We start from the raw sequence: 27,877 nt of genomic DNA on the forward strand, positions 1-27,877 counted from the left end.
TATCTTGGCTTTCAGAGCGTAGTGATCAGACCATGGCACTTCCACAGCAGGGAGCATGATCACATCTATGCCAGCCCCAAAGATCAGATCCAACGTGTGGCCTGCTTGATGAGTGGGGCCCAAAACAACCTGGGAGAGCCCTAGTGTTGCCATGGAAGTCACTAGGTCCAGAGCCTGTGAGGAGGGAGCGGCATCGGCATGGACGTTGAAGTCTCCCAAAACCAGTAGGAGGCACTGCAAATAAGAACATGGAATTCAGTACTTATATGAAGCAAACACTACAGTTCCCAACTGGGGTGGGATGGATGGCAGTCGTCGTGCCCACCAAACGTCTAGATCTAATTACCTCCCTTCTCCTCATTTTTTGAGACAACATTCTAATGAAGCCTTCTTACTCTGATTCAGGCATTTCTCCTTCTTCTAAACATCAGCTGGCTGCTCTTGGCCTCCAATTAATGCCAAATACATGCAGAGATGCTTCTTTTCTAAAAAATCAGTGTGCCCGCAGCAATTACCCTATAATTTAAGGCTGAATCATACATCTAGGAGTGCCATGGACCCAGACTTTGGGTTTCTAAAATTACTTTTTCTAATTTGAAAGCCTAATGATAGAATAATGGAAACAACAATTACGGAGTAAAATCTATAGTATTATGACTATGGACACATTAAAAAGTATACATATCAACACAACTGGGACAATGAATTAAGAGAAAATATTCCTGAATAAGTATGGAAGTGAGTTTGGCACTCAGGCTCATCGGATGATGAGATTGTTCTAGGTTGGCAGGAGTGGCAAAAAAAATGTCTAAAAAGGCGCTGCTTTCAGCACACTGAAACCCACCATGCCCTGGGAATCAAAAGAGGGCACCTGAGCGGTAGTCAACAAAATACGTAGTCTCAAACAGCAACAAAAAAAATCACAATTGCATATTATCAATTGCAATCTTAACAAAGATGCATCAGGACATCCAGAAGTACTGGATTAGTTGCAGTTTCCGTGTCACCTTCAAAGGTAGGCCCACATAGAGCACATTGCGTTAGTCCAAGTGAGAGATAACCAGAGTATGCACCACTCTGGTGAGACAGTCCGCAGGCAGTTAGGGTCTCAGCCTGCGTACCAGGTGGAGCTGGTAAACAGCCGCCCTGGACACAGAATTGACCTGTGCCTCCAAGGACAGCTGTGAGTCCAAAATGACTCCCAGGCAGCGCACGTGGTCCTTCAGGGGCACAGTCACCACATTCAGGACTAGGGAGACCTCCACACCTTCCTGCCTTCTGTCCCCCAAAAACATTACTTCTGTCTTGTCAGGATTCAACCTCAATCTGTTAGCCACCATCCATCCTCCAACTGCCTCCAGACACTCATACAGGACATTCACCACCTTCAGTAGTTCTGATTTGAAAGAGAGGTAGAGCTGGGTATCATCCGCATATTGATAAACACCCAGCCCAAACCCCCTACATACAGCGGCTGTATGTAGATGTTGAAAAGCATGGGGGAGAGGACAAAACCCTGAGGCACCCCACAAGTGAGAGCCCAGGGGTCTGAACACTGGTGGGAAAATGATGAGTGGTCACAGGGAGACCAGGGAGAAAACGGGGAAGAGGAGGAAGCTGAAGGGGTAACGAGGCTTAGTGAGCTGGGAGTCTGTGGCAGAAAGAAGTCCAGAATCAAAGGCAGAAGCTGAAGCAGGGAAGAAGGGAGGCTAAAAGGCGAAAATGAATCCGGCTGGTGAAGAGGCACAGGTGTCTCCCCCTCCTGCTGAGACAAGCTCCTCTTCTCCCTTGTCTCCAAGAACCAGAAGAAGCATGAAAAGGGGGAGGAGAAATTGGCAATGGGCCAATTTGCTTGGGGGGGGGACGACCCTGGAGCAGAGGGGACTTAGGTAGCTGTGGGGAGGCAGGGACCTTCAGTCTCAGCAACGGCTTCATGGGGGCAAGACCTACTGAAGATGAGTTGCTGTGCTCATTAGGCCTGACACTCCTGCGCAGATCGTGTTTTTGCTAATAAAGAGTTCGCTTCAACTTGCGCAGTATGATTTACTGCTGGCTTGCTTCTGACTCCGGGTTTGGAAGGAGCTGTGGGACTTGGGGTAAGGGATAAAGAGCTGGGAGTTGGCATGGCGGTAGATGGGGCTGGTTGAGTGGAGCAAGCAGGAGCAGAGCCCCTAGTAAAAAAAACCCACACAACTTTTAATAGATGCAAATAATGGTTAATGAGTACAATGCATTAAGTCCATCTATCTCAGTAATGTCTACACCGACTGGCAGTAGCTTTCGCAAGATTTCAGATGGGGGTCTCTCCCAGGCCTACTTGGAGATTGGGGATTGGGACATTCTGTGTGCAAAGCAGTCGCTCTGCCTCTGAGCTTCAGCCCTTACGTGAAAGATATTGTATTCAGGTTTCTATAATTTGTATTAATAGGTGTATTAAGTAACACGGTGGGCAGTAACAAAACTGCGCTGTGGGAGGGTGAAAGAAGACATAACCGCCAGAAGGAGAAAACCAGAATTCCTTCAACCTACCATCTAGCTAGATTTATGCTTCCCCTGTGCTCAACTCTGTGGTGTTGCTTTGTGTCAACTGCAAAATTTAAACCTGCTTCTGTTCCTCATGTCACGCTCCAAGCTAAGTCAAGTTAGGCACCTGGTTCTAATTATCTAGCAGCTTGCTACCCAAGGTCACATGCCTATTTGTAGATTCCATTACACTACATACCGTACCGAGTACTTAAGGTTCTCCCCCCCCCCACACACATATGATGCAATTATTTTCATCAAGTTCCATATTGTGCAATTCTTCATCGACCATGTCTGGTGGATATAAACAGTGGAACAAAGTAGATGAGTGCTGTAAAAAAAAGGACTGCAGAAGACAGAGCAAGAAATATTCCAAGTGCTCAGAAATCTGGTGCTGATGCCTAAACATTTTTAACCCAATAAAGATGGGCATTTAATAGGTAGCCAGGGGAGAAATGATGTTGGCCAGGGCTAGATGCAGATCCTAACTTTCTCTTTGTTCCAGGAGGAAGCAGCTTCAGCCTGCGCATCCACACTTGGCCAGCATATTTCTTACATATGTAATGGTTCAGCAGCTAAGCACCAGACCCACTGGCCATGTATCTCAATAGTGAAAGTGCAGTATCACCAGATGCAAGCACATGTGCCTGGATACACCCACATAGACCCAATGAAATTTATGGACCTAAGTTAGTCGTGAGCAATACTTTTAATCTGTCTGAGTTAAGAAGCTAGATGACTACAACCCATGGCCTCTTGAATGCTTGTGGGCAAGACTTATCAGGAGAGGAATAATGTGCAAACAGTAACATCACACGAACTTGATTCAAAAGATATCCTTCAAAAGATATATAATACAAAAATTCACCTCAATAGACTAATGCTGAAATCCTAAATGCCCCACTGAACTCAGTCCAATACTATCAACTTGGAAGCATTAGAATTAAAGAATCTCATCTAAGATTGACTTGTAGAAAGGATCAAATGTGCTTCAGACAGTCCAAGTTAAGTCCACGGAAATGATAAAAGCACACAGACTGAATATAGAGATACAAAGGTCAATGTATGTCTGGCAGAGGACATATCTGACCTCAGAAAAACAATTGGCTTAAGCTGAAGCAAAGCATACAAAAGTCAAGTGGATGGGTCAGAGGCTTGATCAATGACAGTCTCCTATGCATGTCCTCTAACCATGTATCTGCTCCACCTGTAAACCAATTGCAGGAGGGTACAGCCCTCACTTCACTGTTGCTTATCTTTGTGTATTTGTATGCATGCCTGTGTTGGGCCTGTAGCAAAATTTTAGTTTCATAGGTGCTCTAAATCTCAGCAGAGACATGCTCACCGGAGACCCAGCACATTAATTTCATGCTTAGACTGTTTTAAAAACCGCTCCCCCCAGAATTATACAAATCCTGCTAAGCCTCTTGCTAGCTGTGTGACTGAACCCCATTGTCCTGTGCCGATAGGCCTTTAAATCATTTTGACCTGATCCTAAAACAGGAAATCTGTGATGAAGTTATAATTGCTGCATTGTTTGGGAAATAAAGTTAAAGGATTAGTCTCCCAAACAGAAATATGTGAACAGCACTGGCAAACAATACTCTAATTAAACATGGAAAGCGGTGGAAATTCAGTGACTACGTCAGCATGCTTAGTAACATGTTATCAAGACACGTCGCTAAAAGGGCTTGTTTTAAAGCAGTTCATAAGCCTAATTTATTTGGCTCCAGCACTTTCTTTCTTGGACACATCTCAAGTACAGATCTCTGTTCAGTTTTACCCATAATGTGCCAAGAATATCAGAGTCTGCGTTTTGTCTTGATTTTTCCCTAGAGCCCCTTGACAAATCATTTGACAACCTTACAATACTTTAATTCAGCTTCTTCTTTTTTTAAAAAAGAAGGCAAAGCTGAACCAAATATTTCCCTCCCATTTCATGGCTTAAATAATAAATAACAACAACAACACTCTCCCACTTTGACTAACAAACAGAAGTGAAACTATTCTAATAATCCTCACCGAATTACATATTGCAGCTTAGCTCCGTAGATTTATTTCCTGGTTACTTGCAAGGAGAAAAACAAAATTAAGGACAAAGCCACTTAATTCACAGGCTGCAGTTGAAACACTACCAGCTTCTAATATACTATTGTTCTTGGGATTCATTAAAAATTACTCTCTCCTGAAGATTTTTGAAAACTGACATGCCTAACATTAAGTCTGGAAATAATGAGGGAAGATATCGCATAAGCCAGAGGCAGAACTTCTGGCAGATAACTATAGACCATGGGGAAGTCTAGAAAACCGGGGATAAAATGTATTAAAGTCTCAAGCAAAGATTGATGTTTCACACACCTCTGCTAAGCACTCTTTCTGAATCTGTAAGAGCGGCATCTTTCGCTCTTATGAATACTCAACTTTTCTTTTCTGCTTTAGCACGTAAGAGTAAGAAAAAGGATACCATCCCCACCATTCATGTACCTGCATGGGTTATTGATTTGCACATGCTTTGAAATGAAAAGAAGGTTACAGAAATGACTTGTGGGGAAATCAACATCCTCCTCTGAGGAGCACAGGAATTCTCTGCATCAGGAGTGATTGAATTACTCAGTCTCCGGCAGAGGCTGACTAGAAGGAGGGAAGGCCAGAAAGGTAAACAATTCAGAATGGAAATGGTTCAAAAGCACAAAAAAGCTACACTTATTGAACTATACTTATTGAGCAGTAAAAGTTGTGTTTTCTCAATCAAGGCTATCACGCAAAACTCTAACCCTGTAAATTACGAAAGGACTCCTATCAATTCTATGAAACAGTCCTCCTTACTGACCTATTGAAAGACATAGTGGAGCCTTACCTTGCAACCTGAAATCTTGGGGCTTTATAAGGAACGAACAGGTTTATTGTAGTGTAAACATTTGTAGATTAGAGTCTGCTTCATCATCCACAAAGCTTATTTCACAATAAATCTGTTTGTTCTTAAGATGTCACAAGACTGCTGCAGTAACTCCCATCTCCCTCAATAAATTAACACCGTTCTGAAACTTGGGAATCACACGTTAGCTGCAGAAGAACCCACTACAGCTTTAAAATAAATGTAGATGGAGGAAATGCTATCAAAGGGATCTGCAAAAAGCTTTTGATCGTGCATGGTAAGTGTATTACGTAATAAGATCTTTATTTCATGTCTCTGGTGTATGCCTTTCATTTTAACATTTGAAGAGCAGGTGTACAGATTTAGTCACAAATGAGAAAAGCAGGTTGCAGCTATGGAGACTTTTTGGTGCAAGGCAATACTGGAATGTAGACATTTCAGTCTGTTTCTATAGTTATTGGCAGCAACATGACACCTGCAAGTTACTCTGCTAGATACTAAAAGAAGGAAAGGAGATGATTACTTAACATAGCATCTGGTAAATTGGGGGTGTTTCTCTTCCCTCATTTCTGTGGCATTTTCTCTCCTGTGGTGAGGCATCGCTCATAATCTTAGGGGTGTAGTTGGTGGGAGAACACTATGCAGTCTTCATCTGCCCTAGAGAGGAAAGTGGCTTCTAAGGAAGAAGCATTGTCCTTCGGCGTCATGTGTGTACTTAGTTTCCCCTATGAACATAAAGCTTGCACTACTTGTTCAGGCAATAAGTCTATCTTTGTATAAACATGGTCAGGTTATATCCCACCTCTTTACATTTCAGGAGAATATGAGATAGCGAGGCCCACTCCATCGGCCTTGTGGGGATAAAGTGTCATTTTGCTTTTTATTTTCTAGAACCATCTTCTGCCAAGAGCGTTCCATTTGGTTGCATCAGAGTGAAAGAGGAGACAAGAGAGGTCCACTCCATCAGCGTGGCTGGGACCAAATGTCATTTGGCCTCTCTTTAGGGTTTCCCAAACTTGAGTCTCCAGCTGTTTTTGGACTACAGCTCTTGTCATCTCTGAGCACTGGTCCTGCTAGCTAGGGATGGTGGAAGTTGCAGTCCAAAAACAGCAGGAGACCCAGGCTTGGGAAATCCTGTGCTAGAACCACATTCCTCATTGGCACTTCAATCTGGTACTTCTTCATACAGCACCTTGACCATGATCTGTAGCCAAGAAGAAACCTCAGCTGCACATCAAGGTTAAGGAGCAGAAAGCTTAAACACAATCCCATACCGCACTGAGCTAAAGGAAATGGGGAGGAGGCTCCATGGAAGCCAGCACTTTTGCTTTAAGCCTTGCTTTGGTGCAGCGTTACATGTGAACACAGCCAATACTGTAAATGGTTCCATACTAGTACCAGCACCTTTGGATGCACTCCCAGTGGCAATGTTGCTAATGACAATGTTATCATTTTTAACACTATGGAAATAAATTCATGGAAACAGATCTGCCCCTTCATTTTTGTCTGCTCATGCATCTTTCATTTGTGTTCCAATTACTGTATGGGAGCCAAGAGGGCATCTTTGTTAGGTACAACCTCAACTCTCTATTTGAAGGGGGATGCCAGCTGTACTTGAGAGTTCAGCACAGGTAACATTAAACCACACTTAAGGTTTTGCTCGTCTTCACAGTGCTTACCTTTCCCGCTTCATCAAATCTGCCCACATGACAAAACCATTCTCGGGAACAGAACCAAGTTGGCATTATTACAGTTGGTCCATGGGAAGTAAAAACCTGAAAAAGGAGCATAAAAGCACACACTATTACTATAAAGAGTCCCATTCTTAACAAGTATGTTTTACAAACCATGTGCACGACAATTTCCTTCATTGACATTAATCTAATAGAATGCATACTGTAGCAAGGGTAGCATAAACTTTTTCCCTGTTATGAGCAGTGTACAAGGACAAATTATAAGAGATGCTGGGATACAATATCTCACGTGCTTCGTTTTTCTTAGCTCAAAGGAGCAATGGATGATGGAGGAGGAGTAAGATTAGTGGAACAGGCTGAGGAATGCAATAATGTAAACTTTTCTCTGTTCTTTTCTTACCCCCCACTTCCCCTCCCAAAAATTCTGTATCCCCCTATTAGGTAAGCAGTACCTTTGGAGGGGGGTACAGGGAGGGAATTTAAATTAGGAAATTATGACATCCACTCCTCTGGCCTGACTCCTTCTACACTCGTGACTTGTTTCAACTAAAAACAAAGCAAAGCAGAACAAAACTCAAGAGTCTCCAAGCATTTTATCCAGTCTACCCTTCTAAGTCGCTGTGTCCCAAGTCGTGTGTGTAGAAAACACACACACACTCCACATCACAGTTTACACAATAAATGCTATATTCTGTCCAGAGATTGATTTGCATTCTCTACGTATATTCTTGTTTCTGTGTGCAGCATTTATGAAGAAGCCCTCAAATATCAACCTGACCATGGGGTTTGCTAAGACTGCTTGCTACTTGAGTGTAAGATTGAGGCTCAAGCAAACATCTATTTGCTCCTCGGTGGTGTGTAGCAAGATCTCTATAAACCTTGAAGATTTGGGGTCGGAAATGGAGTTCTTGTGAATCAAGCACACCTGGGTGCTTTACTATTTGCAAAGAACATGCCAAAATTAACAGCCAATGGAAAGTACTGACTTGCATGCAAACCAAAGAGAAAATATTTGAGCATGTACACACATATGAACACACATAGCCTTTTGGTACCTGGAAAAAAGATATCTGAATGAAACTAGTGTCTTGGAAATACAATGAATGTAGGCCATAATTTGTATATTTTTTAATGTTGACAGCTTCACTGAGTAATACCAACAAAACCAGGAAGGTTTATAATCGCCCTTTTCTGCTTTAAACAAATATGTTTCAAACCTAGTGTTGAAATAAACCAGAATATCCGGATTATGTAAGGTAAACCTGTTCATTCCATTAATACAAGACCAAATGTCTAGTAAGTTTATAGACTAATCTTGTTGACAAGAAGTTAAAGAACCATGATGCACTCTGCCTTAAGTATTAAACAAAGATATTCTATGGGCTGGTTAAGCAGACAAAGACATATAAAACAAAAGGACTGCTTTCTATTCATTGAAAATGCTTTTTCCTCCATAGCCAAACAATTTATTGATGGTATTAAAACTTCTAAAGGCTAACATTAACACCAGCTTCCTAAATCTACACTAGCATCCCTATTTTTCAAGTGATATGAAACACATAACATCTGAGGCTAAACTATGGTTTAGCACTGCAGTGGTACCTCAGGTTAAGAACTTAATTCGTTCCAGAGGTCCGTTCTTAACCTGAAACTATTCTTAACCTGAAGCACCACTTTAGCTAATGGGGCCTTCTGCTGCTGCCGCACCGCCAGAGCACAATTTCTGTTCTCATCCTGAAGCAAAGTTCTTAACCCGAGGTACTATTTCTGGTTAGCGAAGTCTGTAACCTGAAGCGTATGTAACCCGAGGTACCACTGTATATGGGCAAGCCTCAATGAGCCCAAGTGCAGTTCATATGCTCCCTTCTCCTTTTTCCATATGGCTGGGAAAAGAACTGTGACAAAGTTCAGCTGTGCTTCTACAGAATCCCAGCTGACTGTTTATGTTCAAATCAAGGATCCTAGTAAAAGACACATTGGCCTGACTCACACAACATCGTAGGGCAAACTATGGCTTACCAGGACCAGACTGTGTGGGCTCCAGAAAAGGAACTCACAGTTGTTTTGCTCTCCCCTGGTCCCTAAGTTGAGCTAAGCCAAGGTTTGGCTAAGCATGTTGACTGTACTGGGATGTATGGTTAAGCTCTTTCCACACTAACCATGAGCTGTAGCCAGAAAAACAAAACGACAATAAAAAGTAGTAACCAATAATAAATGAGACAGGTATCTATAGATTTGTGGTGGCCTCCTCCCAATGCACATTGTGTGACATCACACACACATGATAGCCCCATGTCGGGTGCAACTCACCACCTCTGGCTGAAAGTCTTGCACTGATGGAACAACTGGCATAGTGCAGTGCTGAGTTCCTCCCATACACCCAAGATTTATTTCAAAATAATAATAATAATGGAAGCTGGGCTTATCACGGAGTCATCTGTGCTAGATGCTAGATACTGCACAGTGCACAGCATATTTAAATCAGGGGCCTTGTGGATTTGTAGGAAAACGCACAACTGCTCTGCACTTCCCGATTTTTGATGAAATGCTATTCGTGGAAACCCTTCTGGCTGCCATGAAGGTCTTCAACATACTCTGTTTCTCGCAGCTGACACTCTGCAAACTGGCAGGCCAAAGCTTCCTGAGCAGAAAATAGTCTAATTGTGAGGCAATTTTAACAATTTAGGGTCATAATCTGTTAAACCATTTAGCCCTAACAATCTCATACTTTCAGTGTGTTTCTTTCTTAAGAATGAGCAGCCGCAGCTCTCTGGTTTTATGGTTTAATACAGTCTGTGCTCACTAATCATTCTTAGTGGAATCAATACAAATCCCAACATAGAATGTTCAGATCCCAGAATGAAAAAAGCAGCAATTGTATTAATCCTGAAAGACCCACTGTAGAAAAGAAGGCCTTGTGATATTCAACTGCCTCAGGACAATTCGCAATACATAGATATTTGAGGCCACACAGGTGTGTCTCGAGATGATATAATCATCTCACAAAGAAAGACAGCTTAGGCACAGTAAGGGATGCTCATCCGTTTGTAGTTAATCACCAGGGAGATGACTACTAAATTAAAATAACAACATAACTACAGGTGACGTGATACTTTACTAGACCGCATTCACTAATACATAAGGGAAAGGATAACAATCCCTAAGCCGACTGGAGCAAAATACTGCTTCAGCAACCTTAAACATGAAAACAGATTACCTGTGAAAAATGAACAGTAATATATGATTAGACAAATCAACATACACATACATTATATATATATATATATATATACCGTATTTTTTGTCCTATAGGACGCACCGGCCCATAGGACGCACCTCGTTTTTTGGGGTGGGGAATGAATAAAAAAAAATTATTTCCCCCCTCCAGCCGCGGCTGCCGCCCCAAGCCTTGCACACGCCTGCGCGAAGCACGGGGCACCCTCCGGAGGGCTCCGCGTGCTTCGGGCGGCAGGCTGCCGCCCCAAGCCTCGCGCGCCCGGCGGGAGCTCCTGCCGGGCGCGCAAGGCTTGCAGACACTCGCCCGAAGCACGGGGAGCCCTCCGGAGGGTGCCCCGTGCTTCGCGCAGGCGTGTGCAAGGCTTGGGGCGGCAGCCGCGGCTGGAGGGGGGAAATAATTTTTTTTTATTCATTCCCCACCCCACGAGGGCTCCCCGTGCTTCGGGCAACAGGCTGCCGCCCCAAGCCTTGCGCGCCTGGCGGGAGCTCCTGCCGGGCGCGCAGGGTTGCAGACACTCGCCCGAAGCACGGGGCACCCTCCGGAGGGCTCCGCGTGCTTCGAGCAACAGGCTGCCGCTCCAAGCCTTGCGCGCCTGGCGGGAGCTCCTGCCGGGCGCGCAGGGTTGCAGACACTCGCCCGAAGCACGGGGCACCCTCCGGAGGGCTCCGCGTGCTTCGGGCAACAGGCTGCCGCCCCAAGCCTCGCGCGCCTGGCGGGAGCTCCTGCCGGGCGTGCAAGGCTTGCAGACACTCGCCCGAAGCACGGGGAGCCCTCCGGAGGGCTCCGCGTGCTTCGGGCAACAGGCTGCCGCCCCAAGCCTTGCGCGCCTGGCGGGAGCTCCTGCCGGGCGCGCAAGGCTTGCAAACACTCGCCCGAAGCACGGGGAGCCCTCCAGAGGGCTCCCTGTGCTTCGGGCAACAGGCTGCTGCCCCAAGCCTCGCGCGCCTGGCGGGAGCTCCTGCCGGGCGTGCAAGGCTTGCAGACACTCGCCCGAAGCACGGGGAACCCTCCGGAGGCCTCCCTATGCTTTGGGCAACAGGCTGCCGCCCCAAGCCTTGCGCGCTCGGCGGGAGCTCCTGCCGGGCGCGCAAGGCTTGCGGATAGCTTCCTGAAGCCTGGAGAGCGAGAGGGGTCGGTGCGCACCGATGCCTCTTGCTCTCCAGGCTTCAGCCCCATAGGACGCACACACATTTCCCCTTCATTTTTGGAGGGGAAAAAGTGCGTTCTATGGGGCGAAAAATACGGTATATATATCTCTCTCTTCACAAACATTGATCCATGGAAACTTCAACAGTCCTTGTAGTACATGAAACAATATGAAGGGAAGAGGAGAGCGGATCTTCAGATATGAGTTTCAATTAAGAAATACAACCTAATTAGTAGAACAATTGAGATCAATGAATGAATCACCTAAGAGGCACCAGCTCTGAGGTTGATTTTCTAATTATTCCAGAAAGCAAAAGAGATCCATGATACCCAAATGACAAGACACCCACCATAAAGTACATAACTTAAAGTGATTGCACATTTTCCCAACCGACAGCCACAAATCTGGGGAGCCCTGAGGGTTAGGAGTGTTATGACCTCCCAGGAATTTTTCACTGCTAAGACACACACTCTCCCCCATACAGTAGAGTTTGGCTTTCATCATGTACAGTGGTACCTCTGGTTACATACTTAATTCGTTCCGGAGGTTCGTTCTTAACCTGAAACTGTTCTTAACCTGAAGCACCACTTTAGCTAATGGGGCCTCCTGCTGCTGCCGCACCATAGGAGCACAATTTCTGTTCTCATCCTGAAGCAAAGTTCTTAACCCGAGCTACTATTTCTGGGTTAGCAGAGTCTGTAACCTGAAGCATATGTAACATGAAGCGTTTGTAACCCAAGGTACCACTGTACTACACTTACGAAGCACAGCACCAAGTCAGGTTCTTCTCCTGAGCTCCAAGTTCTCATCTCCCTAGATGCTTATGGGAACATTCTTGGAATCATACTTGGAAACAGCATAAAAGCAAGCTCAGTGCTAGAGAAGATGAATGGCATTTTTCATGTTAACGCTGGAATGGAAGCACCTGACAAATCTCATCTATCCTCCCAACCATGGAGAGAGGCAATTGTAATGGGGTGGGGATTGTCCCTCAAGTTGTTCTGATGTATCTGAGGTACCCTGTGGTAATGATCCCTACTTCCTCTCTAAGGTCACGAGGGAACCCTGGAGGTCACAATGTTCTCTAGAGGGTAGCAGAATACTTACCATGTTGAACATAAATGCATACATCTGACCTATAATACAATATGCTCTTTTACAGTGGCCTGAAATAATTCTGTCAACACTGGGCTGAATGATGATCCTCAACATCTGCCCAACTGTCACAGACTTGAATACAGAAACATACGCAAAGAATCAACAAGACAAAACTGGATGAAAAGTGAGTTCAGGCATAGACAGGGTTTGTGGAAACAGACTGAGAGGTACTCAATAAGGTACTCAAATGAAATGTGGGCATAAAATAGAGTGTAAGAAGAAGCTGCAGGTCATATTTTTATGTTTTCTTTTTAAAATGGAACTCACAAAATTCTAGTACCACATTCTGATCAAACCACAGACAACTCATCTGGGGTCCCATTCAAAATCTGTTGAAATACAGTTCTATAACTGTTTCTGTAGCATAAACATTTAAATATTTCACTCTGAATAATAATTAGAGTCATAGAAATAACTGTGACTGAACAGAAGAGGGAGCAGTTTTATCAGTCAGGCACACTGTGAATCATGCATGTCAGGGTAGATCAATGGAACCATTCTTGGCAAGAGTTTGCATAAATCACATTTATTATGTTCAGCCCACACTATGACTAGGAAAAAAATAATGTTTCTTTACATGAAGATACTCAGTAAGTTTTTTTTAAAGAAGCATAGTCAAATTTATACATTAAAATAAGCATCCCACATTAATAAGCAAGCTGATTACTAATACTGTACATATGTAAAAACATTTGCCACAATCCTATGCACACTGATGCAGTACACAGACTCAACTGAAATAAATGAAATCTATAAAAAAATTAACCAAAACTAAATGACACCAAAAGGGTCCAAGTGTTATGAACAATGACTTGATCACTGGAACAGAGATCATTTCTGAAAACATTCACAGAAACAAACCCCACTTTGAACAAAACACCCTATGTAATACAGACTGTACTATTTCATAGCATAGATGGATCCTGGACAGTACCCCATATCAAAGTGAAGTATAGGGAGCTTTCTTTAAATCTCAATGCTGAGCTTATCCATTTCCTGTCTCACTCCTTAATCTCAATGAGAAATGAGTGCCGGCACCCTCATTGATCCACTAAAAATATGAACAATTGCAACATACTACATGAATTATTCAATATATACACATATATTCTGGGGTGTATGGGGTAGGGTGGGTAGATAGATAGATGATAGATGATAGATAGATAGATATAGATAGATAGATAGATAGATAGATAGATGATAGATAGATAGATAGATAGATAGATAGACAGACAGATAGATGTTAGATGATAGATAGATTAGATAGATAGATAGATAGATAGATAGATGATAGATGATAGATAGATAGATGATAGGTGATAGATAGATGATAGATAGATAGATGATAGATAGATAGATAGATAGATAGATAGATAGATAGATGATAGATAGACAGACAGACAGAACAATGTACGCACACTGTAGAAGTATAGGTGAGCATAGGGCTTGACTTTAGACTTATGTATATTAGATATACTTTTGCATACAAATTTAGATATATTGGTCGGTTTTCAAATACCCAGCAATGTATGAGCAGCTTGGATGTAAAACAATGCTCAATATAAGCGTCAATCCAGTGACAGCAAAACTTAATCATGTTACAGCTGTCAGATTCTGTGTATAAATCCACTTAAAATGGATTCTTCCTCTATCCCTAGTGAGGAAACACGTGTCTGAATGCCCTGTTCAGAGAAATCGGCATGCTAGAGAGAGAAAATCTAGGTCAGATCCGTTTTCTTTCATATGCTAACTTTTCTTGTCCAGGGAGTTTTATGTGTGTTGGGGGGGGATTTAAAATGTGATTCCTGCACTCCTTGCAGTCTGAACGTAGTGCAGCCTCATGTGGGCTGTGCTGTGGGCTATTTTTAAACAGCCTGTTTAGTTCTCAGTTTGGGAAATCAGGTTAACTTTATTTTGAGGGGAACTTAAGAGACTTGGTTTTTTTCATAGAGTAATTAGCACTTTTCAAGCAGTATAACCCATGCAGATGTCAAATTTCAGAGCTGTGGACAATTCTGCTTTGGGGCACTTGTATGCAATAAATGTGTGCAATCCTGTAAATAGTGAGCAAATTTCTGAAGGGCAAGAGTGCAGGCTGGCTGCCATTCTGTCACGACAATAGCCACACCTGCAGCTCCAGGGTCTTCTGAAGCTGAGAGTCTAAGCTATGTCTTGACCTTGAGTGAAGTGGTGAGCTCCCATTGCTCTGTCCCAGCTTCTGTCAGCCTAGAAGTTTGAAAGCATACCAGTGAAAGTAGATAAAATAGGTACCGCTGCTGCGGCGTTTCCATGAGCTCTGGCACTTGTTATAGTCCTCCACGCGGCAGTAACAGTTTTAGTCATGCTGGCCACAACCCAGAAAGCTGTCTGTGAAAAAACACCAACTCCCTCAACCTTAAGAGAGAGATGAGCACCGCACCCCATTGTCACCTTTGACTGGACTTAACTGTCCAGGAGTCCTTTACTTTACCCTTTACCAGAACTTTAAGTGCAGACATCTAAGAGGGTTTGCTCCATTAAGCAATGGAAGGCCAGACTCCTAGTACAGTGGTACCTCAGGTTACAAACACCTCAGGTTACAAACACTTCGGGTTACAGACTCTACTAACCCGGAAGTAGTACCTCAGGTTAAGAACTTTACCTCAGGATGAGAACAGAAATCGCATACCGGCAGCCTGATGGCAGCAGGAGGCCCCATTAGCTAAAGTGGTACCTCAGTTAAAGAACGATTTCAGGTTAAGAACGGACCTCCGGAACGAATTAAGTACGTAACCAGAGGTACCACTGTACAACATCTACCCTTAGTCAATCTGGAGGCCTCACTCTGACTGCCAGTCACATTAGCTAATGGTCCACAGGCCTTTTCCTTTCTCTACCTAACTAGATACCCGAGACCAATTTTCATACAGTCCTGGATTAGGCCCATGACTCAGAAAGTCCCATTTCAAGATCTGCATACCCCAACATTATTCTCTACAATAAAACTAGAGTATTGCTGAGAGTGGAACATTCCTAGGGGCACCACTATCAGCCCCCATTCTCTATTATTGCCTCCCCCAAGAATATTCCAACTGTTCTGACATTCATTACATGATAATGATATTTATTTTACTGCTCTAAAAAACAGGCTGTTTCTTATTTGGAATTTGGAAGCTCAGAGCCCTAAGCACAAGGGGTTCTAAATTGCATGGGAAGCCTCACTTCAGGCCTTCCTCTCCCAGTGCACAGAAGGTTGTAGAACGAGGTGATGTGGATACAACCAAGTTTGAAGGCCCTGCTGTTATTGCACTTTTAATGGGTTTGTACACCATGCAGAGTCCTGCATCCTGGCCAGGCCACAGCTCTGCTGACACATTATTTGGAATGGAGCCGTAGTGTGAAGATACAGCCTTGGAAGAGACAGTTGACATCTTGGTGAGTCCCAAGACTCAGCTACATTGCCAAAGCAAGAACACTTTATATGAGTTGTTTATGCATTCTAACACTGTGACACCAGAGGCCGCTGTGGAGTTCAGTTTCTGCTTACTTGATTTCTCACACACAGTTTGCAATGCGTTTCACTGACACACTTCTTTGATGGGTCTAGATCCAGAAAAAGACCCAGTTTGCCACACACCCACACATTGGCAGGCGCGCAGACACACACAGGCTGACAGCCTCAGCAGTGCCCCTGCATCCTGCCCAGGCCTGCATTCTGGCCAGGCCTGCATTAAACATGCACTAAACAAATACAGTGGTACCTCAGGCTACATACGCTTCAGGTTACATATGCTTCAGGTTACAGACTCCGCTAACCCAGAAATAGTGCTTCAGGTTAAGAACTTTGCTTCAGGATGAGAACAGAAATCGTGCTCCGGAGGCACCATTAGCTAAAGTGGTGCTTCAGGTTAAGAACAGTTTCAGGTTAAGTATGGACCTCTGGAACGAATTAAGTATTTAACCCGAGGTACCACTGTAAACGGGACGCAGGTGGCGCTGTGGGTTAAAGCCTCAGCGCCTAGGACTTGCCGATCGAAAGGTCGGCGGTTCGAATCCCTGCGGCGGGGTGCGCTCCCGCTGCTCGGTCCCAGCGCCTGCCAACCTAGCAGTTCGAAAGCACCTCCGGGTGCAAGTAGATAAATAGGGACCGCTTACCAGCGGGAAGGTAAACGGCGTTTCCGTGTGCGGCTCTGGCTCGCCAGAGCAGCGATGTCACGCTGGCCACGTGACCCGGAAGTGTCTCCGGACAGCGCTGGCCCCTGGCCTCTTAAGTGAGATGGGCGCACAACCCCAGAGTCTGTCAAGACTGGCCCGTACGGGCAGGGGTACCTTTACCTTTACCTTTTTTACCACTGTAAACAAATTCTTGTTTTCCTGATTTCTGAAGTTATGTTCTGGCAATCTACAAGATCCAGCCCTGAAAGATCAGAAACATTCAATTTTGTGCACAGAGAGAAAATCAAGGTGGCTTGAGGTTTTCAATCTCATACTTACCTCTCATCATTCACACACACACAAAGGAAACAGGGGGAGAGAAAACACTTGGAATAGGTTCACTCTTCTTCACAGCTTTTTTTTTTAATAAAACAAAACAAAGAACATTAAAGCAGTCTTTTCTTCTTTAAATAGCTGGGAATAACACTTCCCCTAGCATCTCAAACTTCTACGCATTTACTCATCTGCAGCTACTGCCAAACCCTAGAGCAATGGGAACTCTCAAGTTCTGTGCAGTGATCATGAGAAGTGGATAAGACACCCGTACACACGTAAACTATGCCAAGTTCTGCAGTCAGCAAGACAAACTGGTAAAACTGCATTATGAAACACTTTGTGAATTAATCCGTAGGAGTAGATCTGGCTTCTTCAGTAGGATAATAAGTTTATTCTTCATTTTCTGCCTTGCCTCATGGAAGCTTAAGTCATATTTTTAGCAAACTGTGACTTGGTCAGAAAGTTGATTTCCTAGGGTTACAGAGGAAAAACACCAACTGACTATGTTTCAGAGCATCCTCGACTCAGGAGATAAACTGACTCGACTATAATTTTTTTTGGGGGGGGGATGAACAAATTCCTATGCCCCACAAATAACCCAGAGATGCATTTTAAATAAAAGCACACATTCTACTCATGTAAAAACACCAGGCAAGCCCCACAAATAACCCAGAGGTGCATTTTAAATCAAAGGACACATTCTACTCATGTAAAAACACGCTGATTCCTGGACCGTCCACGGGGCGGATTTAGAAGGCGACTGGGTCAGATCTGGCCCCCAGGCCTTAGTTTGCCTACCCATGGTCTACTGGCTTCATGCTAATCTTGTTGAGAATGACACATTGTACTGGCCTGCATACAGAATCCCTGGATTGTGCACTTAAATTGGAAGATGAGCACTCCCCCATCACTTTCATTCGCATCAGCTTTTCTTTAGCAATTCTGGAGATCTACCCACTTATATCACCCATTGCCAAGTTCTGCGAACATTGGCTAGTGATGGACACAGGAGCTGTACAGCTCTGTGAGCAGGAGTGACCAGGGAAGATGGAGTGGGGTTTATTAGAGGTGTTCCCATTTTCAAGCTGTTGCAATATTTCTGACCATGTTAACGAAGGGACAAAAGCATTTTTTGCAGCAGCAACTTTCACAGTAAAGGTTTAAACAAAATAACAAGACTACATGGGGGGGGAATTAATGGACCACTAAATACACATAAAGGCAATATATTTAGAATATATATTTTTTCTCATTAGTATTTTACTTGCTCTTGCCTCTCCTAAATATTTTTCTAACTCTAAATAAGAAATTAAACATAAAAAAGAAAATGTTCCTTTCCCACAACATTTCTATGCACTCAAACATTTGCAGCCGTATCTCTCCAATGTGAACATTTACTGAGGTAGATGTTTCCATTCCGTAAACTATCTTGCAGTATTATTGGGGGGGGGGGAGTAATTAGTAGTAACACAAACAAAAAATGGTTGTCTACAGATTGTGGCTATAAGTGATCTATGCTTCACCTTTTAAGGGCCAAACTAGACAGGCCAGCACTGCAGTTTTCCATGTGCAAAATTAGGTCTTTTGCTGAATCCCCGTAAAGTGGCAGAGGTATTCAAAGAATTACATGAGTAGATGAGCTGTACTCCTCACCGATCACTGTTTACAAGCAGTTTTTTCCTTTGGTGTTGTGCATAGCTGTCAAGCGTCCCTTATTTGGTGGGACAGTCCCTTATCCCAGCGCCATGTCCAGCTGCTGTCCCTTATTGATGATGTCCCTTAAATTTCCCGGGTTTCAAAGGAAGCAGCTCCTCTCCCTCCCTCCCTGCCAGCCAGGGAGGAGGGAGGATCCAACTGTGTTGCTTGGCTGCGTTGCTCACCCAGTGAGGAGTCTAAGAATGACTGGGGGGTGGAGCTTGCATGCCTTGTGCTGATCAAATCGGCCGCGTTGCCTGGGGACTCGCCTTTGCTCAGCGCTTCCCAGCGGAGAGGTGACGGTGGTTTTCCTTGCTGCATCCCCTTTGCCAGGTTGCTGCTCGTTTGGCTGCTGGTTGACTAAAATCCCTTATTTTCGAGGCTGCTGGTCCCTTATTTTCAAATCTGTAAGTTGACAGCTATGGTGTTGTGTGTCACTTATTAGGAGAAAAACTGCTTTCAAATAGAAGGCGCTGGGGGTGATTACAGACAGGGGGCAGCACTCTTCTCTTGCCCATGTTGGACTTTAAATTGCCAAAACAAAAACACCCCACCCACACTTCATGTATGTGGGTCATGCTGCCATCAGGTCTAGTTGTATCCTAATAAAGAACATTCATGATGACGCCAATTCACTAGCCCAATTCTAAGACTCACTCATTTATCTAAAATACAGTAATAAGGTGCATGATTCAAAGAGCTTGGCACTAGGAGCAAAGGGGACGTGCCACTTGCAACCTTCTGAAAAGCATGCTGGTACCTTTCACGTCTTAACAAGTTCCCCTACACTGCTTGGAAAGTTTCCAGATTCAAAGTTTCAAGAGAATTTATAAGCAGGAATTTCCCCATCCAGTAAAGCTAGCAATTCAGCCACTAAAGTTCACCTGCTTTTTGTTTCACTGGGCTAATTCATTCTTTAATTTTTTTAAAAAAAGGAAACACTCATATGAAACTAGATCTTAATATTTTGCTTGTGATGCTTTGTGCTCTATTGTTACAAGTGCCGTTTCTACTTTTAATCAAATTATAAAGAATTTAGTGGAATCCTTGGATGAACAGATTTCAACATATGACACCCTAGAGTCACAGAATTGTATAGTTGAAAGGGACTCTGTTTAACAAGAGTTACATACAATGGACGACCTGACAACCCTTTTATCCTTCAGACTACAAAACCTACCTTCAAGGGTTGTTGTAAGTGTCGTAATCACTTACTTAGATTTTTGGGATAGGTGCAATGGCAGTTTGAATGCAGAAGATCCCAGGTTCAACCCCAATTCAGATCTCCAGGTGTGTTTATATATATTTAAATGAACTTGGGTATCAAGGCTAGGAAACCTGCTACTTATATGAGCAGAAAGTAGTTTGGTGAGTGGTCTGTCTCAAAACAAGCCAGCTTTATATAGGGATCAATGGCCCTCTATTACCAATGGAGTATAATCATATAATACTTATTCTGTTTGAAAATGTAGGAACAGCTAACTTGCCCAACAATCTCCCACCCCACCCCTTTTTCATTTTTACTATCTAGCTTGATGAAGAGTTCTGGGGAATTTGGAAGCTTGTACACTAGCCTGAGTAATTTTGGCTGGCTTAATACGGATTTTGGGATTTATTAATACTCTAAGCAGTCAGGTTATAGTTATTCTGTAACTATAGTTATTCTGTAACATGTCCACAAAAGAGAAGCATCTCAAAAAAGAGAGAAGCACAGTGCTATTTTTCTAGAAAAAGAGGAGCTGGAACTCACTATGAACACCTCAAGGCCTTTGTTCTCTTAGAATGGCAATGGAGCCCACCTGAGGTGCCAGGACTGAGTTCCAGCAAGTTCCGGCTGAAGAGGGAAAAAATACAAACATACTGTCCAAAACAGAACAGGAAAGAACTGGCAGCAAAGTAGTAAATTGCTAGTTCTGGGCACTTTTCATTGTCATTTCTGGGAAAGCCTGGGAGCAGTAAAGCCTATGACACCACTAGGTTTTTGCAAACCTGCACAAGCCACACAATTTGGCAAAACTAAGTGGAAGTGGGTAGGGAGCCAAACATGCTCCTTGTTCAGGTGCAATTTATTCTAGGCCCAGTCCTATAATACCCCTCCCACCCAATACTTTTTTTGGTCAGTCTAACTACTTTTCTACTTGAGGGCGGCTTTATTGATTTTGGACCTGTGCCTGTCCCACAAACTTCGCATTCTTCACCTGTTGCAAAACTCACCAGAAACCCTTAGGCACTGCCAGGAACCTACAAAGAATCTAATCCTACATAGTGTTGGTTGCCAGTTCATTTTGGAGCCCAATTCAAGATGCTCACTCACATTAATGTTTAAAGCCCTAAACGACTTAGAGCCCAAATATCTGAAAGGCAACCTCATTCCCTATAGATGCTCTTGGGCGTTAAGATGATAAGAAGAGGTCCTCTTTGTTCCCAGAGAGATGTGCCCGGCCTTCTCATTATGTAGTTTTTGTCAGATACTGAAAACACACCTGTTTACTGTGGTCTTTGACACCTGAGATAGAATTTTTAAGACCTGCTCTTCTCTTGACTGCATTCTATTTTAACTATTCTTAATAATGCGTTTTTAAATTGTTGCAAACTGCTCTGGGACTTCATGGTAAAGGGTGGGCAAGAAAACTAGCAAATAGCAGCAAAAGAAACAACAAAAGCAGCCTTGACATATCACTGATGGATTTTGATAGGATTTAACATAACCATGCAATAATCAACATCTTATTGGTGATTACTAATTCTATTTAGAATTTAGAATTACAAACTGTAGTAGCATAAATTGTCTTGTCATGCGTTAAACTCTTGGAATATCCTCCATTCCACTCATGTTGACTTCTTAATATCCTTCACCTCACTTAGGGGAAGAGAGAATCAATTATTATCAAAGCCATATGCACATACTCTGAACTCCGAGTTCACTGAAGCCCCTTGACTATGCCTCAATAAAGGAATCCAATCCATATAAGGAAACAGAAAGAATTTCAAAAATCTCCACCGAGACTAGGAACATTGCCTAAAGCCATTATGGTTTTATAGGTAGCAGCAATCTGTAAAACAGCACCTTTTCACTAAGATTATCTGAAATGCCTGGTCAGTTTTTCATTTATTATACAATCCTAGCCCACAGGGAGGCCAGAGCTTCAGGACATTTCAAAGGCACTATCATTCAGATAATAGATCTTAAACTCCATTTCTCTATTCTCAACCAGACTATTTCAAAACACCACCATTTCTACATAATAAACCTACCTGTGCTCTGCATTGTTTACTACCTTTCTAATGATGTTATAGGATGGTGATAATTTAGACTTGCAGCTATTTGACATTAAAAGAATGGCATGTCCAAACAACCTTTCTGTAACCTTAAATGCTTTTATAACAATGCATCCAAACCAAGCTGTTAGTCAATCCTGTCACACATAACCCACAGGAGGTCTGGAGGGTGGCAGAATGAGAACGGGCCTTTTCAGTGGTGGCTTCCAGCTCGTAGAATGCTCTCCCTAGGAAAACTCACCTGGTGCTATCATTACACATTTTTAGGTGCCAGCCAAAACTTGTTTTATCTTTTTTCCATTGTGTTAGTTGTTATGCTTTTTAACTGGTGTGTCTTATTGTATTAAGGATATTTTAATGATCTGATGGAATTGTTATTGCACCTGTTCATTATACATGAATTTTATCGTTCATTTTCTAGTTCTAAACAACTTAAAAGCCATTTTGTCATATATGCAGTTTATATATGCAGTTTATTGTATTTTAGTGTTTTGTTGGAAGCCGCCCAGAGTGGCTGGGGAAACCCAGCCAGATGGGTGGGGTATAAATATATTATTATTATTATTAAAAAATAAAAAATACAATTATAAAACAAATAAATGTTACAACAATAAAACAAGTGTTAAAACAATTGAAAACAGTTCCACTTATAAAAACAACACAAACATTTAAAATCAACCAATTCTACCAGTCTCCTCCCTTTTAAGGTACCACAATGAAAACTAAACAGGTACCACAAAATCTGTCTTCTAAAAGAGAGAGGTTGGTTGGCATTTGTGCAGTCGCGTACGACAGATACAGTTTTAAAGAGCACATTATTCACAATAAAACATTTAAATTTAATGCCACATTTACATCTCTGTAGGAAAAAGTTCTCAGTGTAACAAAAAATAGCACACATTATTCATTCCTTGATTCTCTAATATGTGGTCCAATTCAGCTCTGAATAACGTTTTGGAGTGGGGTGTTCATCTGATCGCTAAGTTATTTATATTTATTAACTATAGAGACAAAACCCAACCACCTCATGCTACCTGTGTGTTTAGAAATCATAATGACACCATGATTTGGCCCATTCAAACATTTCTGAATGAACAATAATGTAAGGATTTGTTTTGTTTTGAAGTAACAGCTGGGAAAATTGAGACCACATGTTTATTGCCAGAACCAGGACGAAAACTGTAGGAAAAATAATATTTCAAGAAACAGAGGATGCCACACGTTTATGCTAGGAAGCATGAATGTCTGGAGGCTAAAAGTGGCTGACATTGAAGCTTCACAAATAATGATGTCCAAGCCTGACCCCTTCACTTTGGAGATACAATAACTTCTTTTAAAATATAGTCAATATAGCGTTCCAAACTACAGCAGCATTTGGCTGAATTTTCACTTAAGAGTTCATTGTTCATATTAAGAGTTCATATTTTAAGCTGCCTTGAGCATTGTTTTAACTGTGGAAAGGCGGCATAAAAATAAAATAATGATGATGATTCTGGGTAGATGTTTATCACATATAGAAAATATATCAGAAGCAAAATTAATATTCTTGAATACAAGAATATGAAAAAAGTTGAGAAAAGAAAGCCCAATAGCAATCTTAAAGGGGGAGAAGGGTAAATTCAAAGTGCTATATATTTATTCAAGTGACTTCAATATACAATAAATTGTTGGGAAAGTTATAAACAACTTGTAAGGGTAGGTAGAAAAGAATCTATGGAGAACAGTTCCTGTGCAAAACGCACTTTTCTGGCCTCTTTCTTAATTCCGCTTCCAATTCCACAAGGTTTGCACACACAAATGGCTCTTGTAGGTTATGCCTATTAAAACCAACTTGGGTAATGAATGCAGATGCCTCTGTATGCTAAGAAAAGGCTGTCCCATCTTGATCACCGTGATCCTCTTGGCCTTTCCCCCCACCTACTTTCACTTACCAGTGGCACCAGTTTGATCTTCTCTGTCTGCCCCCTCTTTTATCTGTTTTCCTCACTTTCTCCTACCCTATCAAATTGATTATAAGCTACCAGTGTTTACTTTAGTATTTTCTTTATCTTTCTTCCGTAGTTCTACTATAAAACATATTGCATGCTTCAGTTCTCAGGGACAAGTCATTTCTTTAACCCGGGATATCCAGTTCTAACTCTCCTTTACAGGCCTTTCCCAACAATATAATGCTGGGATTCGCTGCCCCCCAATATTGCCAGACTTTAAAAATGTGTCCATTTGTCTTGGCTTTTTGTACCTGTGTTGTCTCCCTTAGCCTCTCCATCACCTTTTCTTTCTCATCATGTTTTATGTTTCATTTAGATTGTAAGCCTGCAGGCATAGCTTGCCTTGATTTCATTAGTTCTGCACTGAATTTGGCATTTATCAATGTATAGTAAATTAATATATTGAAACTGTTGGTTCTTATTTTCTTTCTTTTGAAGAAATAAGCTGGTTCTTGAGTTGAGCTGCAACTTTCCACAGGGAACAAAAAAAGAGCAATCCTTTGGTTTACATCCCAACAAAACAATAAAAAAATGAGTGAAGACAAATAACTGGTTGATAATAAATTTACTGTCCACACATGATTAGATACTTGCCTGTTTTCCATTTCCCCCAAAACAAATCCTGTTATTTGCAGACATACACATATTTATTACATCACATGTGAAGCATTAAGCGGCTTTGGAGACTGCAAAGCTGTATAACAATATACAGTAACTCTCCTTTTATGGAGCCCATAACGTAACAAGCCTATGAACTGTGCTCATAAAATATACAGATTCAGTAAATTCTAACAGAGGTTTACGATTCCCTAGAGGAAAAAATCTTCATGGGAATAAACAACAAGATTTTGCTTGAGCTGAGTTCTATAACATAGAGGCACACTGTTCTCAAAAACTATCACACCTAGTACAAAACAGCTCAAGCTGTTTCAATTGGTCTAACAGAGTACTGGATTAAAAAAGTAAACAAGATTAAGTGTAACTTCTGGAGTTAATGCTCATGTGCACATTTTAGGTCGTATCTCACTTCTGGCTAGCCTCTAGGAAATACCTCCCAGAAGTCTTTACGGCTGTCACTATAGTTCCCAAGGCACCAGTTGTATGTGTTAACACACTCGGTGGATCCAAACCATGCAGGTACTCTTTCTGTTTTAAAGGGGGAAAACCCATGCAGACCCTCCACCAATAAAAACCAAATGCAAGCAATGGCATGTACAATCAGACAGTATAGGGAAATTTATGGTTTTATTCATGAACTAGTAGAATTGAGTTTTATTTGTGGATGGTTTATTAATATTTATATTAATAGCATTTTGGTTCCAAGAGATACTGTATTTTTCGCTCTATAACACGCACCTGACCATAACACGCACATCGTTTTTAGAGGAGGAAAACAAGGGAAAAAACATTCTGAATGAAACAGTGGATGTATCATTTTTGGGCTTCATGCTGTGGCCACAGACATGTGATCTGATGGTGAATTTGGGGTGACCCAATGCAAAGATCCTGAGAATCCCTGTGGATCCATGCTTTGTAACCACGTTTTTGCACCACTGCAGCCCCAGGCAACAGTGGGTGCGTGATTTTTTTGGTGCAGACTGTAGCCATGGACATGCTATGTGATCTGATGGTGAATTTGGGGTGACCCAATGCAAAGATCCTGAGAATCCCTGTGGATCCATGCTTTGTAACCACGTTTTTGCACCATTGCAGCCCCAGGCAACAGTGGGTGCGTGATTTTGGGGGGGCAGGCTGTAACCATGGACATGCTATGTGATCTGATGGTGAATTTGGGCTGACCCAATGCAAAGATCCTGAGGATCCATGTGGATCTATGCTTTGTAACCACATTTTAAGTGGGGAGCGAAGGAAAAACAAAGAAGGGACATGAGAGGGGTGTGCAGAGAAGCAGCTGGCTAAGAATGCAGGAGAGGGATTTAACGGGAGGGAGGAAAGAAAGGCAAAAGTTTCCCCCCACCCAAGCCAGCCATCTCTCTCTCTCTCTCTCTCTCTCTCTCTCTCTCCCTCCCTCCCTCCCTCCCTCCCTCCCCCCTCTCTCTCCCTCCCCCTCCCCCCTCTCTCTCCCTTCCCCCCTCTCTCTCCCTCTCCCCCAGCAGCACAGAGAGGAATTCCCCTCTGCTTGCCTGGAGGGGAGGGGCTTTCCCTGCTCTTTGTTCCGTTTCAGCAAACACAGCAACGAAACAGAGGAGGGTGGGCATTAAGACCCTGAGGCAGAATGCAGGAAAGCAGCCACTTCCTCTTTTCTGGTTTCGCTTCTCCGTGCAGCGCCGCAATTTGATTTTTGCCTGATTTTTCGGCTCCAGGGACCACACATTCGCTCTATAACACGCACAGACATTTCCCCTTCCTTTTTAGGAGAAAAAATCTGTGTGTTATAGAGGGGAAAATATGGTATGTCTCAAATGGTTAAATTGAATTTGAACATGTTGATAAAGGAGGTTTCCAATGACCTGGAAAGGCAGGCATCACTTAAATTTAGTATTTGGGGTAAGGTTAATTCAGTTAAGATGAATATTCTGCCACAAATAATATACATACGTATAGTATTTCACTATATATTACCCAAGCATGTTTTCAAAATATTAATTTAGCATTATTATTATTAAGACTATTTAGGGAGTTTATTGGGGATAATTCTCCACTTTATTTTTAACCTGAGAAAAGGCTGCTGTCAATATCAATATTTTAATTCTCCAGATACTAGTTTATATCATAGGGCATATCTGTCCCATGTACAAATCACTGGTAATTTTTTCCTGCTAAGAATACCCCATGTGGAATAATTTTAGGCATGGATTATTTAACACCCCCATTTGGATATCTATATTTGAGGTCTACGTAAAAGGTAAAAAAAAGTATAATAAAAAGAAAGTACATATAACAGCTTCAGTTTTAGCAACCAGAGAGATGTGGTGTAAACTGGGTTGTCCCTTACAAACTGACCCATAAGCTCACAAATTAAGGGGTAATCCAGAATTGAAAGCAGGAGGCAACCTTTATGTGGAAGCAATGAGCTGAATGCGGGACATATATATATTAGATGAGCTGATAGGTTCAGATGGATAATTCTTTGTCATTTCCAATTTTACAGTGTAAATATCGATTTCAATGAGGGCAGAATGGCAGTATCTTCAATTACAACATCTGTTGGTGTCTGTTTCTGACCCATTCTCCTTTCAACACTTCAGCATCTTTTAAACTGTTGAATCCTTACAAAATGCTAAACTTATAACTGCTTATAAACTTAGCACTGCTTATACTGTAAATGGATATCATTAGGTAAATTTTCATGAACTCAGATAGGTGTGGAATAACGAATTAGAGCCTTAACAATGGAAAACTGCTTTAGAATCTATACAGAATGTTTCCTTAGACTTGTAATTGAGATTCAGTCACAAAAATTACCGTATTTTTCGTCCCATAGGACGCTCCGTCCCATAGGACGCACCTAGTTTTTTTGGGGGGAAATAAAGGAAATTCCCCCCCTTTATTTCCCCCCCCCCAAATCAGGTCGGGGATACCGAACCAGGTCGAGGAACAGTGGGATGGTAGCACTGCGCCTCCTTGCTGTCCCCAGAGCTTGTGGGGCTGGCCGATGTCTGTCTGGCGGGCGGGGCGCTCTGCTTCAGGGTGCCTCTCGCGCCGGGCGGCAGGCTGCTATCCGCAGCGTGGGGAGCCCTGCGGGAGTTCCCACAGGGCTGCCTAGGCTGCAGATGTGTTCCCGGAGCGCCGGGCGCTCTGCTTTCAGGGAAGCAGGCTGCTGTCCGCAGCCTAGACAGCCCTGCGGGA

The 27,877-nt window shown here is 42.7% G+C and overlaps 1 protein-coding gene across 1 annotated transcript in view; it reads right to left on the reverse strand.

Annotated features, from left to right (window-relative positions):
* The window catches only part of B3GNTL1 (UDP-GlcNAc:betaGal beta-1,3-N-acetylglucosaminyltransferase like 1), a 167,617-nt gene that overhangs the window by 43,996 nt on the left and 95,744 nt on the right, over positions 1–27,877 (reverse strand). The window contains exon 8 of the mRNA XM_083725914.1: positions 7,078–7,173. Coding sequence (XP_083582040.1) covers positions 7,078–7,173 — 96 coding nt within the window. The remainder of the gene's footprint in view (positions 1–7,077; positions 7,174–27,877) is intronic.

Source organism: Podarcis gaigeae (assembly GCF_964106915.1).
Source record: "Podarcis gaigeae genome assembly, chromosome: 2".
Classification (NCBI taxonomy): Eukaryota; Metazoa; Chordata; class Lepidosauria; order Squamata; family Lacertidae; genus Podarcis; species Podarcis gaigeae.